Genomic DNA, 20,593 nt, shown 5'->3' on the forward strand with positions numbered 1-20,593 from the left:
GTGGAGATTAAAAACAGTACTCTTTTTCCGGTTCGGGACACAGTTGAAGCAACGACAGGACGGATAGTCGTTTTTGAGGTAAGCTGCTGGCGGTGAGGGGTAGCGTAGCCAAGATCCCTTCTTGTGGGAGATATTTGGAATTCTGAGGGATGCAGGATAAGGTTTCGCACTCCGACTCCCTGTCAATCATTAATAGAGCGCTCTTGAACTCTTTAAGTTGAAAGAGGAACTACATTTCCCAGGATGCCCCGTAATATGTCTCCCTCATCCTGGCTGGCATTAGAAAATGTAGTTCCGCAGTAGAGGAGTGACCTGGCTCAGTGCAGAGAGAAATTTGGAACTCCCTGGATTAGTGAGAGTTGAGGCCGGATTCCTTAGTTTGTTTCAGTTTTCTAGACAGTGGTGAAGAGGGTAATGAGCGGTAGTCATTTGAATCCTTGAAGGCTCCTATAAGAAAGTAAATTATTTTACTTTACTTGAGACAGAGTCTCATTATGTAGCCCTGGCTGTTCTAGAACTCTCTGTGCAGTTAGTTTCAAACTCATAGAGATCCGCTGGCCTCTGCCGCCCCAAGTGTTGAGATTAAAAGTGTGCACCACGTCATCCAGCCACATATGCATACACACAGACACACACACACTGTTCCTTTTTTGTTTTGTAAGACAAGGTTTCTCTGTATGGCAGCCCTGGCTGTTTGTAGATCTGTCACTTTGTAGACCAGGACTGCCTCTGCCTCCTGAGTGCAGGGATTAAAGGAGTGTACCACCCCCCAGCGATTTTTTTTTCCGAGACAAGATGGCATCTAATCTCACTATGTATCTCCGTAGGGAGATTACAATTTATTTAAAGTAATGAGGGGAGGGGAGATGAGTGGATTAGGATACATGATGTCTAATTCACAAAGAACCAATAAAAAGTGTAAAGCACTTGAAAGCCCTTCCCCCCAAAAAACATTTATTTAATCTTTAATCCCAGCACTGGGAAGGCAAAGGTAGGTAGATCTCCCAGATTGAAGCCAGCTTGGCCTACAAATGGAGTTCCAGGCCAGGGAGGGCTGCATAGTGAGACACTGTCCTGAAAAGAAAAGAAAGGAAAGTATTTGTTTTTATTTTCTGTGAGTGTTTTGCCTGTTTTTATGATTCTGAATGCAGTGCCTACAGAGACCAGAAGGCCATTAGATCCCCTAGAACTGGAGTTATAGACAGTTGTGAACTGCCATGTATGTGTTAGGCATCAAACCCAGGTCCTCTGGAAGAATAGCCAGTGCTTTTAGCCGTTGCACCATCTCTCCAGCTTATTATTATTATTATTATTATTATTATTATTATTATTAAAGATTTATATTTTTAATGTTTATGAGCACAATGTCTGTCTTCAGACACACCAGAAGAGGGCATCAGATCCCACTGCAGATGGTTGTGAGCCACCATGTGTTTGCTGGGATTTGAACTCAGAACCTCTGGAAGAACCGTCAGTGCTTCTAACCACTGAGCCATCTCTCCAGCTCCTTAATTGGTTTTGTTTGTTTGTTTGTTTGTCTGTTTTTTGAAACGGGCAGCCTGACACTGGAATTACAAGCATGCAGGCCTCACTCCTGGTTCATGTTCTTATTTTCAGTGAGGTTTATTGGGATATAATTTCACATAATGCATGCTTTACCCACTTAGGGCAAACAATTCAGCGGTTTGTAGTATACTCACAGAGTTGTACTGACATCACCACTAACAATTTTAGAGCATGTTCTCTGGGTGTGGTACCACACCTGTAATCCTGTCCCTCCTAGGGAATCAAATGCCCTCTCTGGCCTCCACAGGTACCAGGCAGGAAGCTGCTTCAGAGCTCTAACTACTCCAGCAGGTAGAGGCTGCAGAATCCAAAGTTCAAGGTCACCCTCAGGTGCATAGGGAATCTCAGGCCTGGGCTATAAGGGCTACTGTCTCAAAACAATCTTAGGACACGGTTAATACCTTCCCAGAGAAATCTTGTCCCACACCCACATTCATTGCCACCTCCTGTCTTTCTCACCCCCAGTCCTTGGCAGTCTCTAAACTCGTATGCTTATGCCTAGTCTGCACATTTCTACTGAATGCAACCCTACAGGATGGGCTGTTGTGACTGGCCTCCCTCCCATGTTGGGTTGTTTCTAGGTCTGTCCATGTTTGTGGCCCGATACCCTGTTTGCGGATGGCTGGTCTGTTGTATGAGACATAGCATGCCTCGTTTCTCTCTCAGTTGATGGACCTTTAGGATTACTTCTACTTTTGGGCTGTAAGAGGGGCTGCCATGAGCGTTTGTATACAAGACCTGTGTGGATGCCTTCTTTCATTCATTGGGAGGAAAATCAGTAGATGGGTCCTTCCACCTCCCCACTGGCGTGCGTGCCTCCTAGTCTCTCCACCTCTGTAAGAACAGACAGTGCTCTTTTGCTCTTTTCTTTTTTAATTGCATTTTTTAATTTACATTTTAAATGTTATCCCATTTCCTGGTTTCCCCTCCACAAGCCGCTGTCCCCCACATCCCCTGTTTTCTATCTATGAGGGTGCTGCTCCCTTACCCATCCACTCCCTCTCACCTCCCCGCCCTGACGTCCCCTACACTAGAACCAAGGGCCTCTCTGCCCATTGATGCCGGATAAGGCCATCCTCTGCTACATATGCAGATGGAGCCATGGGTACATTCCTGTGTTCTCATGGGATGGTGGTTTCGTCCCTGGGAGCTCTGGAGGGTCTGGTTGGTTGATATTGTGTTCTTCTTAAGGGGTTACAAACCCCTCAGACAGTGTTCTTAACCACTGAGTCATCCCTCCAGCCAGTTGTTTTTGAGCAGGGTTTCTTTCTCTGTGTAGACCTGGCTATGCTAGAACTGGCTATGTAGACCAAGCTAGCCTCAAACTCAGAGATTCATCTGCCTCTGCCTCCCAGGAGCTGAGGTCAGAACTGTGTACCATGTCTGGCTGTATTGGGTTTTGACTGGGTGCAGGGATCTGAACTCAGATCTCAAAGCCTCAAGGATTGAGGCTAGGGGAGTCTCCATGGGGAGGGGAGGGGGAAACAGAAAGAGAAAAAGGGCACATGGAGAGAGAGAGGGAGAGGAAGGGAGGGAGGGAATGAGAATATGAATGAGAGAGAATGAATGAGAGTGAGAGAATGAGAAAGACTGAGACCAAAGTGTCTGGATTATATGCAACAAGCACCTTCCTTGGGCCTGCACGTGTGCTCTCAGCCAAGGGCTGCCTTGTTTATTTATTTATTATTATCATCATCATTATTATTTATCATTATTCCTCCTACTACTTTGGTTTTAGAGACAGGGTTTCTCTGTGTAGTCCTACTGTTCTGGAACCCACTCTGTAAACCAGACTGGCCTTGAACTCAGAGGTCTGCCTGTCTCTGCCAAGTGCTCTGATTGAGGGCCGCAGCCCCACCACCACTAGGCTTGGGGTTTTTTTTTTGTTGTTGTTTTTTGTTGTTTTGGTTTTGGGTTTTTTTTTTTTTTTTAAGATTTATATATATATATTTTTTTTCCTTTTTCTTTTTTTCGGAGCTGGGAACCGAACCCAGGGCCTTGCACTTCCTAGGCAAGCACTCTACCACTGAGCTAAATCCCCAACCCCGATTTATTTATTTTTTATATATGTCACTATCACTGTCTTCAGACACCCCAGAAGAGGGCAGCGATCCCATTACAGATGGTTTTGAACTCAGGACCTCTGGAAGAGCAGTCAGTGCTCTTAACCACTGAGCCATCGCTCCAGCCCTGGTTTTGTTTTTAAGATTTATTCATTTATTATATAAGTACACCGTAGCTGTCTTCAGATACACCAGAAGAGGGCATCGGATCTCTTTACAGATGGTTGTGAGTCACCATGTGGTTGCTGGGAATTGAACTCAGAACCTCTGGAAGAGTAGTCAGGTGCTCTTAACCACTGAGCCATCTCTCCAGCCCCTGGTTTTGGTTTTTTAAGGCAGGGTCTTACTGCCTAGTCTAGACTGACCTTGACCTGATTCTCCTTCTACTGATAGGTTATTTCTTCCCTATTTGGGGAAATGAGCCAGTTCAAACCAGATTAGATTATATTAAAGGCAGGTTTATTGGGAAGCTGCTCTCTGGTAGCCAAATTCACTGGCCCCAAGGATTGAGGGAGTGGGGAGTTCAAGGTTGGGGGCACAGTGTGTCAGGTTCAAGGTTGGGGCACAGTGTGTCAGGTAGGGACTGGCAATGCTAGAAGAACCTGGAGACCAGGTCTGCTTTGGTGTGTAAAAGTGTGCACCTCAGTCCATTCTCCCTTGTCCAAAACTGAACACCTCCTTCCCGGTTGCATGTTGCCTCTGTAGCTGGCCAGTCTGTCTTTGTTTTGTTTTGTTACTTGGTGTGTGTTTCTTTAGAGACAGGTTCTCACTCTGTAACCAGGACTGGCCTGGAGCTCACTGCACAGTCTCCACCCACCCTCAGGCTCTCTCTGCTTTCCAGGGTTTGAGGAGTCACACCCTGGCTGGCTCTGACTGCCTGCTGGTTAGGTCTTGGTTGTAGACTGACTTGGGACCTCCTGTGGTCTTTGGATGTCAGTGTCCCCCACCAGAGTCACATGTGGAGAGTGTGTTCCCCTCAGTTTGTATTGTAAAAAATATTTAATCTCAGTCTGGGGCTTCTGCCCCACCTTGATCTTTCAGTTCCCAGATACAAGACACACAACTTTTATTGTTTACAATAAGCCTTTGTCAGCACTAATGCTGTGCAGATATATACCTGCCGTGCTATTAAAGATCTGTAACCCCAAGTTACTCCTTACTGTGTTTCATCTGGGCTGCTTTTTAACTCCAGTTGCCCAGCCCTCGGGCCATGCTTTCTTGACTCATAACCCAGGGTATTTTTCTTCTGGTTCCTTTCTTCTCTCCTGGTGGTCTCCTCCGACCCCCTAGCCCAGCAACACCAAGTCCAGCAAGATCAATGTCCCTTGGGTCTTATGTGCTTGCTGACTCTCATTTCTGGGGCAACCAGGTCTTCACAGACCAGCCAGCCCCTCCCCCACACTTAGCATTACAATGCATAGCAACCGGCTGAACCTCAACTAGTTGGCTTCCTTCAGAGACTGCACCTCTGTAGGGCCTTAAGGATACAGCCCTAGCTGTAGGAGGTTTGTGTTCTCATAAAAAGGGTAGAGGCAGGGATGTGGCTTAGTGGGTAGAATGGATCCTGCATGGCTGAACTCTGCATCCCATCCCCAGATCCAGTTATCCTGGTGGTAACTGCTTGTATTTTCAATGCTCCTTGGGTGGAGACAGGAGGAGGGGAATTCAAGGAAGTCCCTCACTATATAGCAAGTCTGAGGCTAAGTTGGTTAACCAGACCCTGCCTCAGAGGGCAGCCATCTGCAAAGCAGGGATGGGGTCATCACCAGCACCATAGGATGTTACCCAAGCTTAGACTTCAGTCCCTGTGAGAAAAGGACTGTGAAGCCAGGCATGGTGACACATTCCTGTCACCCCAGCCCTTAGGCTGACTAGGGGGATTGCTGTGAGTTCAAGGTTAGCCTGAGCTACACACTTAATTCCAGGATAGCCTGAACTCCATACAGTTTGAGACAGAGACACACCTCAAATAGGAAAAATGGTTTAATAGTTTAAGTGGCTTGCTGTGTCGTGTCCATGGCTCTGTGGGATGTGGCTGAAGCCCTTGCCACTCAGCTAGGTCTCGTTCACTTTATACAAAATGGCTTCCCGGTCTCCATAGGCTTCTCTCTCGCTGGCAGCCACCCACAGGCACTGCCTGAGCCAGCTCTTCCGCCAGAGACTGAAAGGCCGCCGTCCACATCCCTACACACCTCCTACCGTCCACATCCTCCTACACACCATAGTCTATAGTTTGCATTTTATCCTCCCCAGGTCCCCTCTGGAAAGCAATTGGTGTTTCTAGCTTGCGTGTTTGGGGGAGGGTGTGCTAAGCCTGTACCTTACCATTAAGCTAAGTTTCTAGCCCTGGGTCTGTTTTCTTGCCTATAAAGTAAGGAAGGCATTGAGAGACTAAGGAGGACTTTGAGAGAAAGGCCAGACGGAAGTTATAGATGACTCCATCTTAATTAAAAAAAAACAATAATGAAACTACCAAAATAGAGACATGGCTCAGAGGTAGAGTCCCTGCCTAGAATCCTCCAATGAGGGGCAGGGAATGTGGCTTAGAGGTAGAGCACATGCCTTGCTCTCACTCCTGAGAGAGAGAGAGAGAGAGAGAGAGAGAGAGAGAGAGAGAGAGAGACACACACACACACACACACACACACACACACACACACACGTCAGACAGAGAAGGGCACATGTGTCCATCTGGTTATCCAAAGCCTCCACAAACCTCATGTGACCTCAGAAATTAAACTGCACATGTGTAAGGGAATAAAAAGAAAACAAGGACAAACCCCATAACATCAGAGATAGGGGTATGGACTTCTGCAAGAACGTTAGCCTTCTCAGCAACCCGAGTCCTAGGTCTTACACAGTCCTCCACTCTAGGCAGGTGGCTTCCCCCTTAAGACTCAGCGTCCTGGGGCTGGAGAGATGGCTCAGTCGTTGGGAGCGCCGGCTGCTCTTCCAGAGGTCCTGAGTTCGAGTCCCGGCAACCACATGGTGGCTCACGGCCATCTGTGGTGGAGTCCAGTGCTCTCTTCTGGTGTGTCTGGGGACAGCTGCAGTGTGCTCATATACAAAATAAATAAATAAATCTTTAAAAAAAAAAAAAAAAAGACAGCGTCCTGGGCAAAGGAGGCCCTTAGGAGACAGATGGGAGAGTGTGACTGGCTGGAGAGATGTCTCAGCTTTTTTTTTTTTTTTTTTTAAGTGTTTCGAGACAGGGCAGCTCACAATGGCCTGTAACTGTGGGGCTCTCTTCTGAGATCACCCTCTTCTGACCTATTTGGGCATCTGCAGGCACACGTTCATACACACACAGGCGCACATGTAAAATTTAAAAGGGGGGAGGGGGGCTGGAGAGATGTCTCAGAGGTTAAGAGAGCTGGTTGTTCTTCTCAACGGTCCTGAGTTCAAGTCCCAGCCACCACATGGTGGGTCACAACCATCTGTAGTGAGGTCTGGCGCCCTCTTGTGGCCTGTAGGCATACATGCAGACAGAAAAAAATTAAAGCTGGGTATGGTAGCAGCTGCCTCTAATCTCAGCACCCAGGAAATTCTCAGCACCCAGGAAGCATGAGTAGGTGGATCTTCAGTTTGAGGCCGGCCTTGTCTATAGAACTAGTTCCAGGACAGCCAGAGCTACACAGAGAAACCCTGTCTTGAAAAACGACACAAAATTAAGAGAAAAAAGATCTCGGGGTTGGAGATTTAGCTCAGTGGTAGAGCACTTGCCTAGCAAGCGCAAGGCCCTGGGTTCGGTCCTGAGCTCTGAAAAAAAAAAAAAGAGATCTCAGTATTAAGTCTGTGTAAATGTACTGAAAAATAGAAACCGGGTCAGGATCAGAACTGGGCTATCACTCCTCTGTCAAAACAGTGGTGGGGAACCTCCCTACCCACTGAGTGCTACCTTTTTTTTTTTTTTTTTTTCCCGGAGCTGGGGACCAACCCAGGGCCTTGTGCTTGCTAGGCAAGCGCGCTACCACTGAGCTAAATACCCAACCAAACCCCCACCCCCCACCCCCGCAATGCTTGTTCTCATACCTAGGAAACAGGAGCTTTATCCTGACTGACACCAAGACTAAGGGAGTCAAAGCATGCATACAGTGTTTACCTGGCCCATCTCCTCCCTACCCCACTCTTCTCCTTGTAGGGAATCACATTTACCCATAAGTAATAGAGCAGCTATTCTCCACCTGAGGAGCTGGGCCACTCCCACAGGCCCTGCCATCACCTCCAGGGGATGTTTTGTATATTTCTGTGACACCGGGAACAGAAGTACTCAGAATTTCAAAATTAGGGCCAGACCTGGTGGTCACACCTCAAATCCTAGTGGTGGTCAGAAGACAGATTTCAAGAATTTCCTTCTTGGGCTGGAGAGATGTCTCAGAGGTTAAGAGCACTGACTGCTCTTCCAGAGTTCCTGAGTTCAATTCTCAGCAACCACATGGTGGCTCACAACCATCTGTAATGAGATCCGATGCCCTCTTCTGGTGTGTCTGAAGATAGCTACAGTGTACTCATATAAAAAAATAATAATAATAAAAAAAGAATCTCGGGGTTGGGGATTTAGCTCAGTGGTAGAGCGCTTGCCTAGCAAGTGGAAGGCCCTGGGTTCGTTCCTCAGCTCCGGGGGGGAGGGGTGCGCGGAATGAACACCAAAAAGAATCTCCTTCTCTTCTTCTACCATATGGGTGCCTGGTATGGGACTTAGGCCATCAGGTTTTGTCGCCAGCCCCTTTTGAACCCTGAGTCACTCCCTTCCGTTGGTTTTTTTCCCAGAGCTGGGGACCGAACCCAGGGTCTTGCGCTTCCTAGGCAAGCGCTCTACCACTGAGCTAAATCCCCAACCCCGTAAAGATTATTTTATGAGTGTTTTGCAGGGGGTGTTGTGTGTGTGCATGTGTGCGAGTGCCTAACGTCTCTGGGAATCAGAGAGGGCATTGGATTCCCCGGAATTAGAGTTACAGTTGGTGTGACCACCATGTCAGTGCTGGAAGCTGAATCTAGGACCTCTGTAGAAGCAACAAGTGGGAGGATGAAGAGGACTCCTCTGGTTCTTTTTCAGAGGACCCAGGTTCAAGTCCCAGCACCCACATGGCAGTCCACAGCTGTCTGTAACTCCAGTTCCAGGGGATCTGATACCTCTTCTGGCCTCATTCTCAGCAAACACACATGTTGTATATAGATACACAGGCAGGCAAAGCTGTGGTCCCAGTTGGCCAACTCGCCAGGTACATTGACGAGGGGCTGTAGTCTTCTATTGGTTAAACTGTCTTCTCTTTCTGTCCTAGAGATAACATTTCTCAGCTGGAGGTGGCTAGCTCAGCTGGCCCTTGCTTGGTGGCAGTCACAGGAAGCCCTGCGGTGAAGGTGTGAAGAAAAACTGTAACTGCAGTTCCAGGGCATCTGGGCTCTCCTCTGGCCTCTGCAGGCACCAGACACATGTGAGGGACACAGAAATACACACAGGCAAAACACCCATGCACATCAAAATAAATCTTGAAAGAAGAATTTTATCTTTTAAAACATTTAACTTTATGTTTTGTTAATAAGTATTTTGCCTGCATGTATGTCTGAGCACCGCAAGTATGGGCGCTGTTCAGGGAGGTCAGGAGCGGGGTCAGAGCCTCTAGAACTGAGATATGGATGGCTGTGAGACACTGAGCGCTGGGGCAACCCAGCCTCTACAAGAGAGGCTTTTGTTGTTGTTGGTTTGGTTTTCTTTTTAGGATTGATGTATTTATTTTATGTATGTGAGTACACTAATGTTCTCTTCAGATACACCAGAAGAGGGCATCAGATCTCATTACAGATGGTTGTGAGCCACCATGTGGTTGCTGGGAATTGAACTCAAGACCTCTGGAAGAGCAGTCAGTGCTCTTAACCTCTGAGCCATCCCTCCAATCCTGGCTCCAAAGTTAAGTACCCTGGGCTTGGTGCTATCCACTTGTCTAGGACTCCAGAGGTGGATGAAGGAGGATAAGAAGTTCAAGGCTATCCTCCACTTCATAGCCTAAGAGGCCAGCCTAGGCTTTTTGAGACCTGGTGCGGAAACCACTGGGTGTAGCGCTGTTGATCAATGGCCCTTGCCGACAGAACCCTACAGCACACATGTAGAGATCAGACACCTCTACCTCCCGTGGTACAGCAGATTGAACTCAGGTCATCGGGTTTGAAAGGCAAGCAAACACCTCCACTCCCTGAGCCATCATGGCCTCACCCTTGGGTTTTCTGAGACAGGGTCCTTCTCTTGCTGGTTTGGAACCCAGTGTGAACCCTCCTGCCTCAGGCTTCTAAGTACAGGGATTGCAGGTGTGGGCCACCGCATCTAGGATCCCTGGTTCATCCCTCCCTGGAACACACACAGGGAGCCACAGAGTGCAGCTGGCCCAGCAGCTTCCAACTGTCAGCGCACTCAGATAGAGGGAGGCTCCACCTGGTCGTGGGCCCTGCCTATCGCTTGCAGGCTGCAGAAAGCCTCACTCTCAGACCCTTATACTTGACGGCTTTTGTTTTATTTTGTTTTTGTTTTTGTTTTTTTTTTATGGTTTTTGTGTGTTTGGTTTCCTTGCAGTGTTGTGGTTGACCCCAGGCCTCTTGCATGGTAGACAAGGGCCGGGGTTGGGGATTTAGCTCAGCAGTAGAGCACTTGCCTAGCAAGCGCAAGGCCCTGGGTTTGGTCCCCAGCTCCGGAAAAAAAAGAACCAAAAAAAAAAAAAAAAAAAAAAAAGACAAGGGCCCTGTTCCGGCAAGAGTTCTACCCAGCTCTTGTCTCGCTAAGTTACTCAGGCCAGGGTCTGGGAGTACAGGCCGGCACTGCGTTGCCAGGCCTGCCTTTTTTTTTTTTTTTAATATTTATATATATGAGTACACTGTAGCTGTCTTCAGACACACCAGAAAAGGTCATCAGATCCCATTACAGATGGTTGTGAGCCACTATGTGGTTGCTGGGAACTGAACTCAGGATCTCTGGAAGAGTAGTCAGTGCTCTTAACCACTGAGCCATCTCTCCAGTCCCCATCAGCTACATTTTCAAGGAGAATAATGATGTAATAACATGCAGGCTGGAGAGATGGCCCAGGGGTTAGTAATGATGGCTGCCCTTCCAGACCTGGCTTAGTCTCCCAGCACCGTCATGGCGGCTCACTACCACCTGTGACTCAGGCTTCAGAGGATCTGTCACCCTCTTCTGGTCTCGGCAGGCGTTGCATGCACATGATGCCCCTTCAAACAAGCAAGCACACACATAGGCAAATAAAATGTGTTTGGGGAAAGTCAAGGTTTCAGTTGTGTTGTAAGATCTCGGGTGGCCAAGGCTGGCCTCCAACTTGCTTTGTAGATTCAAAGTAGTTCAGGTTCACCTGAACTCTTGTTTGTTTGTTTGTTTGTTTGTTTTATGTGCACTGGTGTCCTGCCTGCATGTGTTTCTGTGAGAGGGCACCAGAAACCCTGGAACTGGGTGTGAGCTGTCAGTGTTGGTACTGGGAATTGAACCCAGGTCCTCTTAAGCCCTGAGCCACCTCTCTCAGCCCCTACCTACCTTGAACTTTCTCCTGCTTCCGCCTCCCCGGCGGCTTATTAACTGTAAGGAGAACAAGCAGCACTTGTGGAAGGAAGGCCGGGGATGCAGTCCAGCATGCAGTGCACCCGCCTAGCACAGAGCCCCACGCTGCAGCCTAAGCACTGCGTCAACTGGATGTGGTGGCTCAGCCTGTCTCCCAGCGTTGGAGGGGCTGAGGCCGGAGGTTTACCTGGAATGCAAGGTCAGGCTGGGCTATCCAGGAAAACACTGTAAAAAGAAAGGTGGTGGGCAGTGGTGGTACAGGCCTTTAAACCAGCACCCGGGAGGTAGAGTTTGAGGCCAGCCAGGGCTACATAGCAAGACTCTGTCTCAAAAACAAAAGGAACAAAAGGAAGTGTCCCAGGCCTAGTGTTCTGTCCTCACTGCTCGAGACCCACGTACTACTGTGATTTCAGGCGAGTTCAAAAGGCTTCTGGAGCAGGCTACTGACCACAAGCCCAGGAGGTGTTCGTGTCCTGTGTGAGTGAGGTCACCCTGCCACTTCCCCCTTGGACAAGATGACAAGGCATGGCAAGAACTGCACTGCAGGGGCTGTCTACACCTACCACGAAAAGAAGAAGGACACAGGTACCGTCTTGGAGACCACATTCACCTTCAGTTAGGTGTCCTGTTCTGCCCCTGCATGGCTGGTCTCTGCCCCATCTATGCTAACGATAGTGACCGTAGGCAGTGTGACCCACGTGGCCCATCTAACACATACCATCCCATGTCAGATCCCTTTCCTTCTAACCAGTCCTGGCTTCCAGCTCTGCAGAAAGGCAGGCTGAGAGCCACAATGGTTCCCACACCCCAGGAGAGAGAGCCCGGCCTGAGTCTCTTCACCTCGCCCCGGGGAAAGAAGGCTGACGTAGCCATGCCTTTCTCAGGCTCTACCAAACCTGCACATTTCTTTGGGACATTCGGGGAAGGGCATGTCCCCACCCATCTCTTCATCACCATCTTGTTCTGTCCCCAGCGGCCTCAGGCTATGGGACCCAGAACATTCGACTGAGCCGGGATGCTGTGAAGGACTTTGACTGCTGCTGTCTCTCTCTGCAGCCCTGCCATGACCCTGTGGTCACGTAAGCTGGTTTGTGTGGGTTTAGCAGACCTCTCAGAGCCTCAGAGCCCTCACCAGAGATAGGCAGCTCTCCTCCACCACAGGTGGAGAGAACGAGCAAGCGAGCGAGTGACCGAGTGAGCGAGTACACTGCAAGTAGCTGGGGCTGACTCAGAGGGTGGGGTGCTTTTTAGCACGAAGGAAGCTCTGGGTCCATCCCCAGCACCACAGAAAGCAGGGTGTGATGCACACCTGTTATCCCAGTGCTCAGGCAATGCAGACAGGAAGACAGGTTCAAGGCCAGCCCCAGCTACATGGTGGTCTGAAGTTAACCTGAGCTTCCGGACATCATGTCTCTAAAGAAAATAAAAAGAGCTGGGCTGAAGGGAGGCTGTGGAAGATGTCCCCTAAGGGTGTTTAGTGGTACCAGGGCAGTGAGTGAATAGACGCTCGCCTGAGGTGGGACCCACTGTGGAGGGGATGTCGTCACAGGATGGAGCCCCCCTGCAGCTGAGCACAGGCGCATGCTTCCCTCACCCCTCCCTCTGCAGCCCAGACGGCTACCTGTATGAAAGGGAGGCAATCCTGGAGTACATCCTACACCAGAAGAGAGAGATTGCCCGGCAGATGAAGGTAAGGGAGGAGGCTGAGGAGAGGAGGGCACAGCAGGACAGTTTCCAATCTCAAGAGACCTTCACTGCTGCTGCTTTGCCTGGAATCCTGTTCACCTCCCACTTCTCTCTAAATATGTCCGCTCAGATCTCGGCCCAGGGAGCACGCATTGGACCTCCTGCAGGCCAGGGCCTCTGGGGTACACCTGCTCACCCCGCCTTAGGAACCGGTGACCCCTGTGTGCCCTAGTACGATGGCCACTAGGGTGAAATCAGGGTGAAACAGAGCCAGCGGAAGACACAAATAGAAAAACTGTGATCCAGGCCCATCCATCCAGGGACAGGCACGCTGGGCGTCCCTCATTCTATGGGGAGTGACACATTGTGTCGGGCCCCCTTCCTTTGTTTCTGTTTTGAACCAGGCATGAGACCCAGGCCTCACAGGCCAAGCACTTGGAGTTCTATCCTGCTGTCCACCTCTGACTTACGCATGCTCAGCCCCTGCTCCCCAGACTCTGTGTCTGCTGCACAGCCCAGGGGCTGGCCAGACTCTCCCTTACCTTGGTGCCCCTGTCGGAGGCCTTCATGGCCTCTGTCACTACCTCAGCTGGGTGATCCAGGGAGTCCCCAGAGCTCACTACTTGACGATGCTGGGTGCCAGGCAGGACTGGGCAAGGGGTATACCTACCTGTTCTGGTCACACAGAGCCCAGCAACTGGACTGCCTACAGACTTCCACGTCAAGCCCCCCGTGGCAGGGCAGGTTGGCTGGCTAACCAGCATACTGTGTTGTGTTTACCACATGCCTGTCAGAGTCTAAGCCCTTTAGAGACTTCACCGTGTGGCTGGAGGAGTGGCTCAGTGTGGAGAGCTTGGTTAGTGCGCATGAAGCCCTAGGTCCCAACTCCAGCGCGGATAGATGACCAGGAATTGATGCATGACTTGGTTGGTGGAAGATCAGGAGTTCAAGGTCACCTTTGGCTGCATAGTGAGTTTCAGACCAGCCTGGGCTAAGGAGGCCCTGTCTCAGCTTGAGGAGGCCCTCCCATCAGGAGGGCTGAGCCCCACACTGAGTGTGAAGCCACAGGCTCAAACGCCAGGGCCACTTAGCAAGAGAACTCAAAAGATCAACAACTGTTGCCAGCCAGTGGCTGCAATGCTGACCCAGGCCCCTCTTCACCCAGGCCTATGAGAAGCAGCGAGGAGCCCGGAGAGAAGAGCAGAAAGAGCTGCAGCGAGCTGCAGCACAGGACCAAGTTCGAGGCTTCCTGGAGAAGGAGTCAGCCATTGTGAGCCGGCCCCTCAACCCCTTCATGCCCAAGGCTGCCACCTTGCCCAACACAGGTGACAAGGAGTACCCGCCCTTGGTCAGGTCTTTAGGGGGTGGCTTCCTGAGGTGTGTACCCCAGCTTCTCCCTCCCACAGATGGTGAACAGCCAGGGCCCAGTGTGGGTCCCCTAGGCAAGGACAAGGACAAAGCACTACCCAGCTTCTGGATTCCCTCACTAACGCCCGAGGCAAAGGCCACCAAGCTGGAAAAGCCGGTGAGCTCCCAGAACTCCTGCCCCTCATGCTCCTTCCACTGCCCACGCGGCTGACCCTGACTGTCCCTCTCCCCTGTTGATCCTGCCTCTGTCCATAGTCCCGCACGGTGACCTGCCCGATGTCTGGGAAGCCACTGCGCATGTCGGACCTGACGTCAGTGCGCTTCACACAGCTGGACGACTCTGTGGACCGAGTGGGGCTCATCACGCGCAGTGAGCGCTACGTGTGCGCAGTGACCCGAGACAGCCTGAGCAACGCCACGCCGTGTGCGGTGCTGCGGCCCTCGTGAGTAGGGGGTGAAAAGAGGCCGGAGGGTCCGAGGTACCACAGGGCTGACCCTTGCACTGTCTTCCACTGTAGCGGGGCTGTGGTCACCCTGGAGTGTGTGGAGAAACTGATCCGGAAGGACATGGTGGACCCCGTGAACGGAGATACGCTGACGGAGCGGGACATCATCGTGCTGCAGCGGGTGAGTTGCTGTTAGCCTCACCCCAGCCCGCACCCCATCCTAGCCCGCACTGCAGACTGTTTCCTGGTGTCACAGCCCAACCCGTCTTCCACCCAGCGCCTTACTGCCCACCCCTGACATTACTCCTCCCCACACACTGTGGCAGGTTTTTCTTTCTAATGCCCCATCCTCCTCTGCCCTTGGGCTCCTCCCCTTTGTCAAAGTCACCCCCACTCCAGACTCTTCCCTGCCCCCACAACAGAACCACTGCTGCCTGGAGCCCAGCCAGTCAGCTCTTCCAGCTTCTCCTTTTCCTTCCTCTCCAGGGTGGCACAGGCTTTGCAGGCTCCGGAGTGAAGCTACAGGCAGAAATGTCCCGGCCAGTGATGCAGGCCTGAGCCGTGACCTAATAAACTTGGACGTGAACAGGCTGGATGTGTGGCCCTTCATTGTAGGCAGGGGCTACAGAAAGAGTGGACCCAAGGTGTGGCATCCACTCAGGATCTCTAAGCTCCTGGAGGTTTACTCAGTCACTCATGAGCGTGCAGAAACCCTGGCAGCATGAACCTGTCAGTCTCCCCTGCCTCAGTCAGGACCTGGAAGAAGGCGCCCTGTCCAGGAAGTACAGGCCTCAGGATAACACTCCCAGGCCTGCTGCCTGCGAGACCCCATAGACCTTTCCCCACCATGCGCCCTTCCCCCAAGGATCCCCTGCAGACCCGGTACACACCGCACACTACTCCGCGTGCACACTTAGCTTCTTCACCTCTTTCCCTCAACGCCCAGAGTGTCTCTCAAGAGCTAGCTTCCCTGAGGATGGACAGCTTTCCTCCGTGCCTCCCCAAACCCGAAACCTGTTCACAAGCAACACAGAACACCCTCCCCCCAGCTCCAAGTAAAACTTAAAAGCTTTCTTTTTTCTTTTCTCTTTGGACTGGCAATGCACACACTAAGCAAGTTCTGAGGCATTCCTTTCATTTGATGTGTGTCTAGGGAGGGGTTTGTGCACATAAGTACAATGCCTGCATAGGCCATCGTAACCTGTCAGAGCCCTGGAGCTGGGGTTATAGGCAGTCTTGTACAGCCTAGTCTAGATGCCGAGAGCTAGGCTCAGGTCCTCTGCAAGGAGCAGGAAGTGAGCCCCAACCGTCTTGTTCTGGGGGTAGTAACCCATGTTTCCATCCTGTCACAGGAGGATTGCTGCAAATTTTAGGCTAGCCTGTGCTACATAAGACCAACTCTGAATGAGAAAAACAATTATATACATTTGAGTCCTTAAATCTGTGTAAATTCTTGATGGAAAGAAAAAAACCACTGACTGCAGTGATAAGATGTTTTCAGTATTTTTAATTTTACATCCTGCAAGTCTGTTGCCAGTATTGAAACATAAAGTGTATTCCAGGCATGGTGGTGTGCTCTTGTAAAATTGACCCTCCTGCCATTGCTGCCGTTGTCCCACATTACCAGAGTGCATCTGGATACCTGGATCTTTCCTGTAATTTGCAACTTTGTGAGTAATTTTGATAAGGTACTGTCAACCACACAACCTTCCATAGATTTGGAAGGGGCTTTTGGCCAGTAAATCGGTTGTCCACCTGCAGCCACTAGAGGGCAGAATGCCACCACCATTGAAAGGCTGAACACAGGCTTTGAATTCCAAGGCTTCCAGAAACAACAAAACAAAACAAAAACCCTGGATTAAAACAGGCTGGGGAGTGCACAGACTGGAGGGCCTGAGTTCAGACCCCTGTAATGCCGGCATCAGAGACAGGACCATCCCATTCCAGGCTCCGTGAGAGACCTCCTGTCCTAAGTAATGTAAACAATAGTTGAAGACAACCAGCATTGGCCTCTGGCCTCCGCACAGACTCACACAAAATACAGATATTACCTAAAGTAACCAGAAAGAAAAAAATCAGGGAAAATTTGGAGACCTGACATTAAGAAAATGCAAAGCAACTGGGGAGAGTTTCTAGTGTGCTGCTTTCAGCCTGGGACAGGGCCAAGCCTTGCTTACCAAATGCCAGCGGAGAGCCAAGCCAGGCCTGACAGTACAAACCTCTCATCAGCCAGTGTACCAGGAAGGGAGGGCAGGAGAGGGAAGAAAGCTAGGGAGGTACCCCAACTATATATTCACCTGAACCCAGTTGAACCATATCTGCTGCTTGGGGGTTCAATCCAAGAAGCCCAGCAAGGAGTCGGGCATGATGGTACACACCTTTAATCCCAGCTCTCAGAGGGCAGAGGAAGGTGGGTCACTGTGAATTTAAGACCAACTTGGTCTATAGATCCAGTTCCAGGACAGCCAAGACTACACAGAGAAACTCTATGGGGCGGGCGGGGGGGGGGGGGTCCCAGAAGGCATGAAAGCCTTGACTGAAGTGCAGGAGAAAGGACAGGGTAAAGTCTGAGTTTCATCAAGTCGGTCAGCAGCTTGGAAAAGGGTAATGTGGGAGCTGGAAAGGTGGCCCTTCGGTAAGAGCTCCAGCTGTTCTAGAAGACCCAGGTTTCATTCCCAGCACCCACCATCTGCAACCCCAGTTCCTGGGGATCCCACACCCACTTCTGGCCCCCAAGGATGCTACACACATGCAGTGCATAGAGATAATATGTAGGCCAGACATGTGTACACATAGGTGATTCTTTTAACTTCAAATTAATTTTCTCCTGAAGAGTAAAACAGACTCTAGAGCTACTACTGTCAGTCTAAGAGGGAGTGTGGCTCAATGGGACCTGCCTGGAATCTCCCAGTAAGGAACTGGGGTGCTGTTAGAGCATAGAGATCAGAACCTGGGTCCTAACTCTGGTGTCCCCCAACCCAATGCTATAAGACCTATTACTTTGCTAACTTTAAAAGTTAACGACAAGAAGGAAACCCCTAGATACCGGAAATCCCCATGGTGGGAAGAAAACAAAAAATTGTCTGACCTACACACAAATAAAATTTCAGGATGATTTCATAAACAAGCTGAACCGCACAGGGAAACAGCAACCCCTGATAAAGAGCCTGATTTCCCAGCCAGAAGTCCCAGCATTCGCCAGCAGAGGGCGCGCAAACCATCCGATGCCTTGCTAAGTAATTGTTTCGGCTCTGGAATACACAGCCTGGGCCAAATCGGATGAGATTTCCACCCGCACTTGGGAACTTCGAAGTCTCTTGTTCCGGGCTGTATGTCAAAGTCCTCGCGATGCCACCACTTTTTCTGCAAATGAACACTGTAGATGTTTTACAGTTTGGAATTTTTTTTTTTTTTTTGGTTCTTTTTTTTTCGGAGCTGGGGACCGAACCCAGGGCCTTGCGCTTCCTAGGTAAGGGCTCTGCCACTGAGCCAAATCCCCAGCCCCTACAGTTTGGAATCTTTAAAGAAGGCACTGGCCTCGGGGCTGGGGATTTAGCTCAGTGGTAGAGCGCTTACCTAGGAAGCGCAAGGCCCTCGGTTCGGTCCCCAGCTCCGAAAAAAAAGAACCAAAAAAAAAAAAGAAGGCACTGGCCTGGCATGGACCTCATTAAAAGAATCTGAGGTCCAACTGGGCATGGTGGCACACATCCTTTAAACCCAGCACTCAGGAGGCAGGAGCAGATGAATGTCTGAGTTTGAGGTCAGCCTGGCATACAAAACGACTTCCAGGACAGCCAGGGCTGCACTTAGAAACCCTTTCTCAAAAAACAAAACAAAACAAGCTATATACATATACATATATATGTGGGTGGGTGTGTATACATACATATGTATGTATTATGTGTGTATGTATGTTTGGACTGGAGAGATGGCTGAGCGAATAAGGACACTGATTGCTCTTCCAGAGGTCATGAGTTCGAATCCCAGCAACCATATGGTGACTCACAACCATCTGTAATGAGATCTGATGCCCTCTTCTGGTGTGTCTGAAGAGCTACAGTGTACTTTTATATTATAAAGAAATAAATCTAAAAAAAAAAAAGGTCTTGGCCCAATCTCCCAACCGTTAACCGTGTGCTGGGGTCGTTTGGGAGGGAAGAAAGAATCTTTTATTTATTTATCTGTTTGGGAAGAGTCTTTTGTTTGTTTGTTCATTATATACATTGGTGTGTTGTCTGAATGTCTGGGGGGGGTATGATCCTCTGGAAATAAAGTTGCATAGATGGTTTATTTATTTTTAGATTTGTTTATTTACTATGCATACAGTGTTCTGTCTACATGTACGCCTGCATCCCAGGAGGGACCAGATCCCATTACAGATCGTTGTGAGCCACTATGTATTGCTGGGATTTGAACTCAGGACTTCTGGAAGAGCAGACAGTGCTCTTAACCACTGAGCCATCTCTCCAGCCCCAGCAGAAAGACTTTTTTTTTTTAAAGATTTATTTATTTATTATATATAAGTACACACTGTAGCTGTCTTCAGATACACCAGAAGAGGGCATCGGATCTCTTTACAGATGGTTGTGAGCCACCATGTGGTTGCTGGGAATTGAACTCATAACCTCTGGAAGAGCAGTCGGGTGCTCTTAACCGCTGAGCCATCTCTCCAGCCCAGAAAGACTCTTAATTGAGAAGTGGACTCCATAGCTGCGGCATGTAGACAAGTCTGTGGAGTTTTTCATGAACGATCGATGTAGGAGGGGTCAGCCCAGTATGGGCAGGGCCACCCAAGGAGGTGGTTCTGGGTGCTATAAGAAAGCAGACTGAGCAAGGCATGGGAAGGAAGCCAGCCACTGCCTCCACATCAGCTCCTGCCCCGACTTCCTGAAATGACGAGCAGTGATTTGAAATAAACCCCTTTTCCTCAAACTTCTTTTCCTCCCAGGGTTTGATCAATGTAGTAGAAACCCCAAGACATCTGCTGAGCTATGTAGCCAGCACCCCCACCCCAGGGCTTATTTATTTTATTTGTGTTAGTGTGTAAACATGTCTGAGTGCCGTCAGAGGACAGAAAACTGATTGTTCTGGGATGGAGTCACAAGCACTGTGAACGGTCCTGCACGGGATCTCAACACTAGGATCCATCACTGCAGAACACACACACACAGACACACACAGACACACACAGACACACACACACACACACACACACACACACACACACAGGCACACACACAGGCACACACACACACACACACACACACACACAGGCATGTGCACACACACATGCATGCACCTTTTGTTTGTTTGCTTTTCAAGACCTGGTTTCTCTGTGTGACAGTCCTTGCTGTCCTGGAACTGGCTTTGTAGTCCAGGCTGGCCTCAATTTCACAAATATCTGTTAGCCTCTGTCTCCCAAGTAAGTGCTAGGACTAAAGATGTGCACCACCGCTTGGCTTTTTTACTTTATTTTGCATCCCTTTCTCTTTTTTTTCTTTTTTCCGGAGCTGAGGACCGAACCCAGGGCCTTGCGCTACCACTGAGCTAAATCCCCAACCCCCTTCCTCTTTTAAAGTAAAATATAACTACATTATTTCCCCCCTTTCCTCGCTCCAACCTTTTTTTTTTTTCTTTTCTTTTTTTCGGAGCTGAGGACCGAACCCAGGGCCTTGCGCTTCCTAGGCAAGCGCTCTACCACTGAGCTAAATCCCCAACCCCTCCAACCTTTTTAAAAACAAAACAAAACAAACAGGCTAGACATGAACTCCCAGAACATCTCCTGCCCCAGACTCTACCCTAGAGTGCTGGTGTCACCATATACATCACTGTAGCTCAATGCAGTGACACACAGGCTCCCCCCTCCCTCATTCCTGGCTATTCCCTTTTCAGAGCCCACAGCACAGGGT

At 49.9% G+C, this 20,593-nt stretch overlaps 1 protein-coding gene across 6 annotated transcripts; it reads left to right on the forward strand.

Annotated features, from left to right (window-relative positions):
- Positions 1-36: 36 nt before the first annotated feature.
- On the forward strand, positions 37-15,275 carry Nosip (nitric oxide synthase interacting protein). Of its 6 annotated transcripts, none has more exons than NM_001437461.1 (10): positions 38-78; positions 8,912-9,064; positions 11,598-11,769; positions 12,158-12,263; positions 12,793-12,874; positions 14,036-14,195; positions 14,277-14,395; positions 14,494-14,681; positions 14,757-14,865; positions 15,171-15,275. In NM_001437461.1, the coding sequence occupies exons 3-10, from the start codon at positions 11,700-11,702 to the stop codon at positions 15,240-15,242; spliced, it is 906 nt and encodes a 301-aa protein (NP_001424390.1). In that variant the 5' UTR covers positions 38-78; positions 8,912-9,064; positions 11,598-11,699; the 3' UTR covers positions 15,243-15,275. The 6 variants fall into 6 exon arrangements, with proteins under 6 accessions (XP_087511137.1, XP_087511136.1, XP_087511135.1 ...); NM_001437460.1 differs by having other exon boundaries at positions 8,912-8,990; XM_087655011.1 differs by having other exon boundaries at positions 37-78; positions 14,036-14,395.
- The last annotated feature ends 5,318 nt before the right edge of the window (positions 15,276-20,593 follow it).

The sequence above is a fragment of the Rattus norvegicus genome, chromosome 1 (assembly GCF_021556685.1).
Source record: "Rattus norvegicus strain SHRSP/BbbUtx chromosome 1, alternate assembly SHRSP_T2T, whole genome shotgun sequence".
In the NCBI taxonomy this organism is placed as follows: Eukaryota; Metazoa; Chordata; class Mammalia; order Rodentia; family Muridae; genus Rattus; species Rattus norvegicus.

Excerpts from the sequence above, each read along its gene's own strand:
- Nosip (XM_087655011.1), top strand. The coding sequence starts at position 11,700 with ATGACAAGGCATGGCAAGAACTGCACTGCAGGGGCTGTCTACACCTAC. Across the intron at positions 12,875-14,035 it reads AGATTGCCCGGCAGATGAAG|GCCTATGAGAAGCAGCGAGG; the intron begins GTAAGGGAGGAG and ends CTCTTCACCCAG. Across the intron at positions 14,682-14,756 it reads TGTGCGGTGCTGCGGCCCTC|CGGGGCTGTGGTCACCCTGG; the intron begins GTGAGTAGGGGG and ends CTTCCACTGTAG.